The sequence below is a fragment of the Nicotiana tabacum genome, chromosome 18 (assembly GCF_000715075.1).
Source record: "Nicotiana tabacum cultivar K326 chromosome 18, ASM71507v2, whole genome shotgun sequence".
NCBI classification, from domain to species: Eukaryota; Viridiplantae; Streptophyta; class Magnoliopsida; order Solanales; family Solanaceae; genus Nicotiana; species Nicotiana tabacum.
Genome location: NC_134097.1, coordinates 147238961 through 147250355, shown reverse-complemented (window position 1 = coordinate 147250355; position 11395 = coordinate 147238961). Strand labels below are relative to the sequence as shown.

Sequence of the window (11395 nt, the reverse complement as noted above, 5' to 3'; positions counted from 1 at the left end):
TCGCATGCGACTTGTATGCAAAATTTGAGGTCAATTGGACGTGATTTGATAGGTTTCGGCATCAAATGTAAAAGTTTGAAGTTCTAAAGTTCATTAAGCTTGAATTGGAGTGTGATTCATGGTTTTAGAGTTGTTTGGCGTGATGTGAGGCCTCAGGCAAATTCGTGTTATTTTTTTAGACATGCGTGGGTGTTTGGTTTGGAGCCTAGGGGCTAGGGTGAGTTTCGGAGTAGCTTCGGAGTGATTTGTTAAGAAGTTGGATTGATAGTTCTGGTGTGATCGCATTTGCGATGTACTGGTCGCAAATGCGACCATTGCATTTGCGAGATAGTGTTCGCATTTGCAAATCTGGGCTGATGAGGGAAAAGTTCGCTTTTGCATTGTTGTCCCCTTCGCATTTGCGAAGAACCTGGTCGAAAAGGCGACCTGGGCAGAGATGACTTGGCTTCGCATTTGCGGTGCATTTGTCGCAAATGCCCATCGCATTTGCAAGCCGGATGTCGCAAATGTGACATCTGCGACGAGAGCCAAGAGCTTTTTATTCTGAGACTTAGCTTATTTCCCTCATTTCCCACTTGGACTTTGGCGATTTTTGAGAGCATTTTGAGAGAGGTTCCATCATCATTAAGAGGTAAGTGATTTCTACTAGTTTTAAGTTAAATACAAGGTTTATATATGGATTTAGACACGAAAAATTATAGAAAATTTGGGATTTGGAAGAAAAACCTAGAAATTGATATTTTTGGATTTTGACCACGAATTTGGGTTTGGAATTGGAAATTAATTATATAGTTGAGTTCGTGGGTTATGGGTAAAGTTTATCTTCCAAAATTTTCGAAAATTGGGCACATGGGCCTGAAGGTGACTTTTATCGACTTTTTGAACGGAGTTGGAAATTATTGTAAATAGGGTTATAATGAGTATTTGAATGTATATTTATGGAATTTTTCAATTATTGACTAGTTTTGGAACGTTGGGCATCCGTTTGAGTTGTTGGAAGGGCTTGGGAACCGGTTATGGAATTTTAGAGCGAGGCAAGTCTCCTTTCTAACATTGTAAGAGGGAATTAACCCCATAGGTGAAATAATTCAATATGTGCTTCTATTTGTGGGGGTTGCGTACGCACGAGGTGACGAGAGTCCGACCGTAGGTATTATTATGCTTAAGTCCGGGTAGTCTAGGACCCAAATCATGCTATACTTGTGATATTTGCAACCTTATCATTAACTTAAATTGCTAAAATCATATTGAATTTGGTAAATAAATTTTTAAAAGGTTAAACTTTGTTTTCTTGACCGTTAAATGAGAATTGACATTTCCTTGGATAATTGCTCCTTAATGAATTCTTGATTGACTATTTAATTATGTTTTTCTTCCGTGAAACTGGCCAACGCCTCGGCATATTAAATAGATACATCTATGGTTCGCACAGTTCGACCCTCGGCAGTGCACATTTTATATTTATATTTTGGATCGGGCCGTACGACCTCAATATGATTTGCGCATGATTAAATTGATTGCCTTGAAATTTATAATTAATGATATCGCCTCATTGGCCTGAGATAAATTACTAAATGATAAGAAATAAATTTGGAGATTTCTTAATTGTAAAAGAATTGCTTATTTACTTCATAATATTGAGCTTACAGTCATTCTATATAACCCATGTTTACATTATATCATTGGCATCTTAATTATAGCCCATAGTAAGTGTCGGAGTCGACCCCTCGTCACTACTTATTCGGGGATAGACTGGATACTTACTGGGTACGCGTTGTTTACGTACTCATACTACACTTGCTGCACATTTTGTTGTGTAGGAACATATATATTTAGCGGCCTTGTGGGCATAACATCGTGGTTAATGTGGGGACTTAGATAAGTTGCATTCTATATTACGACCCGCAACCAGCAGAGTCTTCTTCAGAGTATTTACATTTTTCTTTCCCGTCCAATTTGTATTTCGGACAGATGTTGTATTTCATTTTATTCCCTAGTAAATGCTCATGCACCTGTGACACCGGGTTCTGGGGTGATTATGGGTTATTCAGTAATGTGATTGTTAAGAACATTGTTATTACTCTGAAATTTTCGTCTTCTACTATTTAATTGAAGGAAATTATAATTTCAAAAATATTAAAATAGGAACTAAATTAATTATTTAGTGTTGGCTTGCCTGACAGTGGTGTCCGGCGTCAGCACAACTTTTAATGGATTTTGGGTCATGACAACTAGAAAAGAGAAGTTCGCAGGATAGAGCTAGATCTTCAATTTTTTTATTTTTTACAATAATAGGCCAGTGCCTCGTCTACTTTAAAGGGATGCAGCTTGAAAGCTTACCCTCAGGATCGACTTTATGAGACCAATTCGGCTTATTCATAGCTAAGCTTTATTGAATGGGCAATTCTCTAGAGAAGCAAAACTCGAACGGATAGAACAGATGGTCCAACTACATAACTTTTTCTTTTTCATTACTTCCATGGTCGTGCCTCGTGGCACCCCCATAGAGAGGCAGGAGATGCAGGAGCCGCCAGCCGATCGACCAACAAATGATAGGCCAGAGAGATGGGCTCATTCGACTAATCAGTGATCCCTGGGCCTACCTAACACAGATGTCCCTGAAATAGGGGATTGGTTGATCAGAAAGCTCAGGCAGGAGTAGTACATTCCATACAAATCTTTATTTATTTGGTTAGACCATCCTAGTAAAGAGAAGAAGAAAGGTCCATGCAAGATGGTCCATGTAAGTCCATCCAAATCATGTTAAGTATGAGAGTTTAGTTTGCTTAAAGATTTCATATCTTTCACACGTGTGCATTCATCCTACCAAGTATGGATTAGGTTAAAATAAAAAACTCTTCATATGATCAAGGGAGCTACTTTATCTAGAAGGTGGGATTAGGGTGAAAGGTATTATATTTTTGCAGACTAGTCCGACTAAGAATTTTTTTTTGCTTTGACTTTCCCTTCTTATCTTTTAATCTGGACTTGTATGTGTTACATAAATAACTATATAGAATTATTTATGCTGCCTGACTTAAGTTAGACAAGTTAAAAGTTCTAACATTATTTCTAAAATATTTGAACATGGTTATGGCCTATGAATATATAAACGCTTATAAAAATACCACATTATGAATTAGAACAGTCAATACAGACTGGCCCGACACAGCATAGTCTAGCCCACATGGGCCTTGACATTTTGAGGGGGCTGAACTCTGAACTAGGCCAGCCCACTGTTTCGATGGGCCTTAAAATTGTTGGCCCATATATATATATATTGTTAGATATAAAGCTTCTGAAAAATTTAATAAGTTTTACATTGCTACAATAGATTACTATAAAACACAAAAAATGAGGACAATATCCATTCATTAAAAGCCAATACTCAAAACAAACTACTTAGAAATACATTCATGTGCTCATGGTATATCCAACACCAACAAATCATGTTCATTAAGCACATTTGAATCCTTTTGTGAAACAAAGATGTCATAACATCTCCATTTTGATTTAAATCTATAATTATATGCAGTGCTAATTAGTTAATTACGAAATAACTAAAATTTTAAGAGTAAAAATATTTAAATTCACATAAAAAATATTACCAATTTTTACTTTGGATTGCTCTTCTTGTTATTTTTAGTACCCTATATTTTTAATTAAATACGTTTATTGAGCCCATGGGCCGCCCCAGCCCAGCTCAAACAAGCCTTATGGGCCACAGGCTTACTTGGGTGAGATTTAAAAGTCTTATTTTTTAAATGGGCTCTAAAAATCTTAACTCAACCCTATTAAATCACGACCTGGGTTGGACCGCCCTAATGGCCAAGCCCATATTAACAACTTTAATACGAATCAACCAGAGTACCCTAACAATCCAGAAATTATAAGAAAATATATATCATATTGGAACGAAAATGTCATTTGGAGCCCTTGATAAGTAAATGAGTAAAGAAACGTTTAAGTTTAATTTTTTTTCTATAAGTCACAAGTTCGAGCCGTGTGGAAATAGCCACTAATACTTGTATTAGGATATGTTGTCTATATCACACACCTAAAAATACGGTCCTTCCCGGACCCTGCATGAATGCAGAATGCTTTGTGCACCAAACTTTTTTCTTATAGAAAGAATACAATTTCCATAGCTTCTTATAGAAAGAATGCAATTTTCTTACAGATGAATGATTCCAACAAAACTCATTTCATAGCATTCTTAGTGCAAAATTGATGATATTAGGTCTTCTATTCTTAGTTGCACTGTTCTAATTTTGGATTTTTATCACAAGGGTGACTTTTGAAGAGTAGTCAAGGACTAGTCAATGAATTTCGAGAGCACATAAACTATGGGACGAGCCTTAAAGTGTATGATATTGACCAAAAAAAGCAAACAAAAAAAGTATAAAGTCCAAAAAGACGGGTCGGGTTGTCACAATAGCTCACTTTTGTCCTCCGTTAGTAAAGTGGGCCAAAAATATCCTCTCCGTTAGCATAATGGGCCACTAATGTCTTTCAACCTAACAGCCCTCCACACAAGCCATTTTAATCCTACATAGCATCCACGTAGTTGTGGCATGACAACCACATAAGCGGGCAGCCTTCTAAACCCGCTCCGAAACCCATTTCCAAACAAAGATCTGGCCGTAACCCCACATCCAAACCCCATTTCATAACAAAGACCCAATTTCGTCCTAGGCTCAATTTCTCTTCAAAATTTCTGCTCCAACTTCAGCAACAATACTTAGTTACAGTGAATGAGTAAGTCATCCATATATTAAAGCTAGTTGAAAAATGTACAATTGAAAAAATAGAAGACTGAAATTGATTCAAGCGTACTTCTGTATTTTCTTAATGCGATGTCATAAGATTCATAATTTGTTGATCACGTTATATTGGCAGCTCCAAGAGTAGGGTTGCAGCATGAGACACATAAAAAAGGGAGCATTTTTATGTTGTGTGTACGTGTGCAGAAGCCAAAATTCTGCTTAGATGAGTGTACAATTGTATAATCAAGAAAAATTCTTCATGTGCAAAATCAATAGATGGACACGGATCGAGCACTACACTAATGTTCACATAAGTGGAAATCAGGAATAATAACAGAAGGAAGGACCTCATTGTTATGAAGGGAATTGGAGCAGAAATTTTGAAGGGAAATTGGGTCTAGGAAGAAATTGGGTTTGGATGTGGGTTTACGGCCAGATCTTTGTTTGGAAATGGGTTTGAGAGCTGATTTAGAAGGCTGCCCGCTTATGTGGCTGCCATGGCCTCCACATTAAAATGGCTTGTGTGGAGGGTTGTTAGGTTGAAGGACATTAGTGGCCCATTGTGCTAACAGGAGGATATTTTTGGCCCAGTTTACTAATGGAGGACAGTGAGCTATATACCATAGTTTAGAGATATTTTTGGACATTTTCTGAAAAAAGTATACCACCAAATAGCAACAAAAAATTAAACCAACTCGTGTCATTAGAATTTCTTAATAAATCACATGGGAAATCGCCATATGTTTATGAAAACAGTAAATGAAGCACACTTGACTTCCCAAATCTTCATCCAAAAACAAAACATGAAGTAGAAAACTCTATATACCATGAGTAAAAACATTCAAAGAAAATAAGGGAGATTGTCCTCATGGATAGACAACAAAAAACAATATCAAATATTATTGGTTCAATGACATGAATGCCAAAATAATCTGCAACTCTCTTTATATCTTCTTAGAGACCCCAAGCCTGAGTCTGAAATCTTCTTCCATTAGTGGAAGGCCATCGCGCAACTTGACTTTTGGTTCCCATCCTAACAATTCTTTTGCTTTTGTGATATCTGGTTTCCTTTGTCTTGGATCATCTGGTGTATTTTCCACCGATTTGATCTCCACTTTCGGATTGATAAGCTGCAAACCAAATGTATAACAACTTTCATGTCGCTATTCTTAGCAGCAGAAACAAAAGCCACGCGATGTTCAAGCTTTTAATTTTCAAATTCTGGTTTTCAGCTAATCCATGGCGTTGACACACATTTACCATCTTGTAGAGATGCAACAAAAAGGTTATGCTTTACTCGAAATATTAAAATTATAGTTCTCCTGAATAGCTTGAACTTAGGTTCTACCTTAATTCAGTTATAAAGCAAGAATTTACACACATATATGATCCCCTTCTTACATATCAGATGGTTACTTCATGTTTCTCAACTCGTTGTTTTGCTCCTCTATACTACATGGGAAGAGTACTAAATAAAATTATGCGACTTATGCGATCTAGACCTTAGTCTTAAGGTTATCAAAGAGACAAGAGAACAATATAGCTACTTAATGTACAAATGAAATATAAGAAACAAGGAAAAGCTTCATGAGAATATGTGATTACCTCCTTCACTAGTTCTGCAAGCTCAATCATGGTAAATTCACCTGTACAGCAAGATTATAAGTAAGTTCGACCAACATGATATTTTAAACATTAATTTAGCTTGATAATGATATCGAAAGTTTCTTCAATGATGTGGCAGATGTGCACCAATTGATTCGGACCATTGATTTGTGCAAACTACAAAATTATCAGACTATTGCATCTCATTAGGATCTGGCGCGTGTGTGCCGTACTCACAAAAGAAGAATACCACCTTTAAAAGATAAATCAGTCAATCACCTGGATTTCCAATGTTGATTGGCCCTGTGTTTTCCCCTTCCATTAGCCGAATAAGCCCATTAACCTTCAATGTTTCAACGGGTTGGAGAGGGAGAAGATAACATTATGGAGCGAAATTATAAACCAAGAATGATTACAATAGTATTTCATTGCCATACCATATCAGAAACATAACAGAAACTGCGAGTCTGTGTCCCAGGAGCTTGAACTGTTAATGGTTCATCACTAAAAAATGGAGCAAATTAGAAATAACATTTCCAGCCGTAAGTTAAAAGGGTTGGTATATTTAGGTGGGGTATTAATTGATACAAGCAGGAAGATAGCTATATTTGTATATTTTTAGCAGTGACAGCACTTCAGAGAAAGAACTTACCGAAGTGCTTGAGCTATAAAGTTGCTGACAACACGCCCATCATCGATATTCATCCGAGGTCCATATGTATTGAATATTCTAGCAATCCGAATTTCTGTCCCAATACGTCAATATCAATGGATCAGGGAAAGTTATATTGTGGACAACCTGAACAATGTCAAAGGAACAATAGATTACCAATCCCATGTTGTCGGTGGTAGTCAAACATCAATGTCTCTGCCACACGCTTCCCCTCATCATAACAGCTCCGAACCCCTAACAACAAAAGTGATATTGTTACACACATGCTCCACGAGATGCTCAAATATTAAACTGACTAACTCATTAGACCAAAATTGTTGTTTGGATTTCTAGTTTCTAATTCATTTCCTCCTTTTAGTATGTCACTAATCACTTAAATACTTCTGTAAAAGAATTTCTAGTGATCAAAGTTGAGTGAACCAAGTAGGTTAAAAGAGAACAGATAGTGAAACTTTTAGTTGAATCTCCAAATGTCACCACATGCAATTCCGTATTGTCCTCTGAGTAGGTGCAGATGTATTGTCCTCCGAGTAGGTGCAGATGTAAAAACATGAGTAACACACACAAAACAATATATAATGTGGTGCTTCTGTTCATTAGTTTAAAAATTGTTGGAGTTCATCGCGTTGTAATGAAATCCAAGAAGTGAGAGGACGTACCAATTGGGTTAACATTACCCCAATATTCCTCAGTCTGAGGATGCACAAGAGGGTCACCATAAACCTCTGAGGTTGACGTTAGCAGAATCCTACATAAAATTACAAAAAATGAGTTGAAGTGAACGCCAAAAAAATGAGGTCAAGAAGCATTTTCAATCTTCAAACCTTGCTCCGACACGCTTTGCTAAGCCCAACATATTTAGCGTGCCAATGACATTAGTCTTTATTGTCTGCCAGCAAAAGAAAATAAGAAAAATGCATCATAAACAAATTTTTCTACTTCGCTAAATCTCTATCCTTTCCTATGGAAGTAAAAGATTATTGCTAAGGATAACCAGATATTGCATGCCATCAGATTTTATACTACCCAAAGCCGAGAGGCTTACTGAGTGATGTTAGATAGAAAAAAGAAGAGTTGCAATGTTGACAAGTTAATGTTCCATTTTCTTCTTTTCTGGGATGACAACAGAAAATCACGATTTACTGCTCGCTAAGAGGAGTTGACAAGAAGAAGAGGATAAAAAATTAAAGCCATTCTGCTTATGGAATCTGTCAGTATGAGCAAGAAAAGAAGAAGATGATAAAAAATTAAAGCTATTCTGCTCATGAAATGTCAGTATGAGCAAGAAGAGAATAAGACGATGCATGTTAGTTGAAGTTGGCATGTTTAAATTACAAATCAGACATACCTTAACAGGATTGTACTTGTAGAATATTGGAGAAGCCGGGCATGCAAGATGATAAATCTGATCAACCTCAACTAACAAAGGCTCTGTCACATCTACAAATGATAAAAAGGAATAAAACAGTTATGCCTCTGAAACTACAGTTAAAATACTTTTACATAAAGAATCCCCAAATACAATCTACTGATCAGTTTCATAACAGAACTTGGTAGTCTTCAATATCATTAAACGATTAAATTACTTTAAAATAAAGATAAGAATGTTCCAGCTTGCTGAATTCAGTAAGTGGTTCAGATATTGGTTAACTAATATATGAATGAAGAAAAGATGAGAGTTATACCATGGCGTTTAAGCTCGAATCTGGGATGACCAATCCATCTTTTAAGATTATCCTTTGAACCAGTGAAAAAGTTGTCGACAACAATAACCTGCGCAACCATAAGCAAAAAAATTTCACTGTATAATAAGAAAGACACAGAAGGGCCATCATACTATTAGCTGGTTTTATCTTTCCACATTAGAGAATGAGAGCCTAATGTTTGTGATGCAGTACCGGAAACATTGGAAAACACGAGAAGAAGCCGATTAACAGAAGAATTTACCTCATTCTTCTCATTCTCCATCAATTTGTCAACTAGATGGGAACCAATAAATCCAGCTCCTCCAGTAACCAAAATTCTCATGTTAGGCTGCCACCGGGGATACAACATATTAGTAAATACCGTATGAAGGTTAGAAAACAGAAATAGGTAGACCTAGTATATATGGTTTTATCTTAGAAGGTCAGTGTGTGGATGATGAGAATTCTACATAAATTTGTGACGCCGGTAAAGCACATTGATTATCATATGTAATCACTATCTCTCTGAGTTTCAACTTGTTGATGGCATTGTAATTAGGCCAAATGAACAATTTTTAACCCCTAAAGAGTTGCCAAATACAGAAGCAAATGTCAATTTCCTATCTCTATGTCAGGTACACATAATCTTTTGTTTTCACAATAAGAGAATAGCAAATCACCTCATCGCTTTAATGATTCATAACTAATGTCTAATCAAATTTTATCAACACATGTTTTTGAGACCAAAATAGTGGTTTGATTGGTGAGGCTAGCCTGAATTGATGAGCGAGACATACGGTACATACCACCCATATCAAAATAATTAGTAGAACAAACTTGTAGTCAAACCTATGACAAAGAGAACAATCAAAGGAATTAACGAAACAACCATAGTAATATTCAGAGCCTGATGGAGCTTGGTTCATTGGATTCAACTGAAGTGAGTATTTTTCAACACGAAACACACACACACAGAGACATATATATACACACATAAGCGCAATGGATTCAACGGCGAAAACTTAAGAGGTTGAACTCATCAAGTTTAAATTCTGGATTCGCCTCTCTAACAACTTACTTGAAAGAACTTTGAGAAGCGCAACGGAGATGGAGTTGGAGGAGGCTTTGTTGTTGTTTGGTGATCTCCATTTGCAGAATTCTTTGCCATTTCTCAGATCTCTCCACCGAGTACTCCTGCAATCATAAACTGATTAATTACTATATAAACATCACCAAGATGCACAAATCCAATCACAGAGTACTACCATTAGATCTACAACATATCAAAAACTCCTATATCAATTAACATAACATCAAAATCCCAACAACAAGAAAAGCAAAAAGACACAAACTTCAACACAAGAAAATCATGTTATATGCCAATTCATCAATCTTTAATATTACATACCTTAACTCTTTTGATCAAAGTCTTTGAATAAACCCAATTTTTTTAATTTGCTCTGCGGGTTCTGTGCCACTAGCATGCAAAGTGATGCTATATATATACACAGACACACATAAACACAAAAAAACAATAGTTATTGAAAAAGAACCTTAAGTCAGATTGCTTATAATTGACGAAACGTAAAGATGACAGAAGGGTAGATAAGAGAATCATAGTACAGTTCAGTGCACCAACCTTAGAATATTTATTTACTTCTTGACTGGTCAGTTCAGAACTTCAGATCTTCACCAAAGTCAAAAAAAAGTAAAAAATATATTCACTTATAGTTACTGCCTCGGTTAAAAAATCAAGGGTATTGCTAATCTCCAAGAATTAAACAATTAATGGAGAATCTGGATTCCGATAATACTGGAAGATAATTTAAAAATATGATTTTATCTTCTTCTTTTTTCCTTTCTTGTATTTAAGTTTTCCGAGTAAAGGAAAAGACTGGAAAAAGAATATTCGAAATAAGAACACTGGAGAACCGTGCATGGGTTTTGTCTTATTTTAATTTGTTATTATTGACTTCGAAAAGTTCGAGGGTGACTTGGACACGTGAGCTTGATTTTTAGCTGGGTTTTTGCATGTAAAATTTCTTTTCTTTTCTTTTTCTTCCTTTTTTTTGGGTGTGGTAATGGGGTGAAAAAGATAAATATTGAACTGGAATATCTTTGCATAAAAACTGAAATATCTTGACTTAGATTTTATTCAAGTAATTGTCATATTTTTTGTTATTTGTGTAAACTCCATTTTCAAATAAAAAAGTAGGGATATTGGAATTAGGGATTGGAAAATTCGTGTGATATGCTCTTAAAAGAATTCTAATTTTATCACATCATTAAGTCATTCTTAACCGTTATCTTAGGACCGTTTGGTTATAGATTTTGTCAAAATAAATTTGAGTTTTATTTGGCAAACACATGTTTGATTATAGATTTTCCCTATATTTTAGTAAAATCTCAAATCCCAAAACCAGCTCTGATTTTGGGCCAAAATATCACTATTATATTTTTTAAAAATTGCCTCAAACCTTTGTATTTTATAAAAGAGCCCACCATTTATTATTTTGTAACAATATTGTTTTATCTTCTCGTTCATCTGATAGTGTATCATGTAGTTCATTATAAAAATGATAATTTTGTACCAAATTTATTTATGTTCAGGACTATGGTTTACGATAATATAATGAATGTTATTGATAATGGTATCGTTGGGTATT

General features: G+C 35.6%; 1 protein-coding gene across 3 annotated transcripts; it reads right to left on the bottom strand.

Moving 5' to 3' along the window:
* Positions 1-5449: 5449 nt before the first annotated feature.
* Positions 5450-10653, bottom strand: LOC107779131 (UDP-glucuronic acid decarboxylase 6-like). 3 transcript variants are annotated; one of them, XM_016599480.2, is made up of 14 exons: positions 10369-10645; positions 10138-10224; positions 9808-9923; positions 8992-9078; positions 8730-8817; positions 8393-8484; positions 7869-7933; positions 7704-7792; positions 7201-7278; positions 7024-7117; positions 6809-6875; positions 6651-6714; positions 6372-6412; positions 5450-5896 (listed from the first exon to the last, which is right to left on the bottom strand). In XM_016599480.2, exons 3-14 carry the CDS (start codon positions 9895-9897, stop codon positions 5711-5713), a joined length of 1041 nt encoding a protein of 346 aa, XP_016454966.1. In that variant the 5' UTR covers positions 9898-9923; positions 10138-10224; positions 10369-10645; the 3' UTR covers positions 5450-5710. The 3 variants fall into 3 exon arrangements, with proteins under 3 accessions (XP_016454966.1, XP_016454968.1, NP_001312203.1); XM_016599482.2 differs by lacking the exon at positions 10138-10224 and having other exon boundaries at positions 10369-10653; NM_001325274.1 differs by lacking the exon at positions 10369-10645 and having other exon boundaries at positions 5452-5896; positions 10138-10314.
* Positions 10654-11395: the final 742 nt, after the last annotated feature.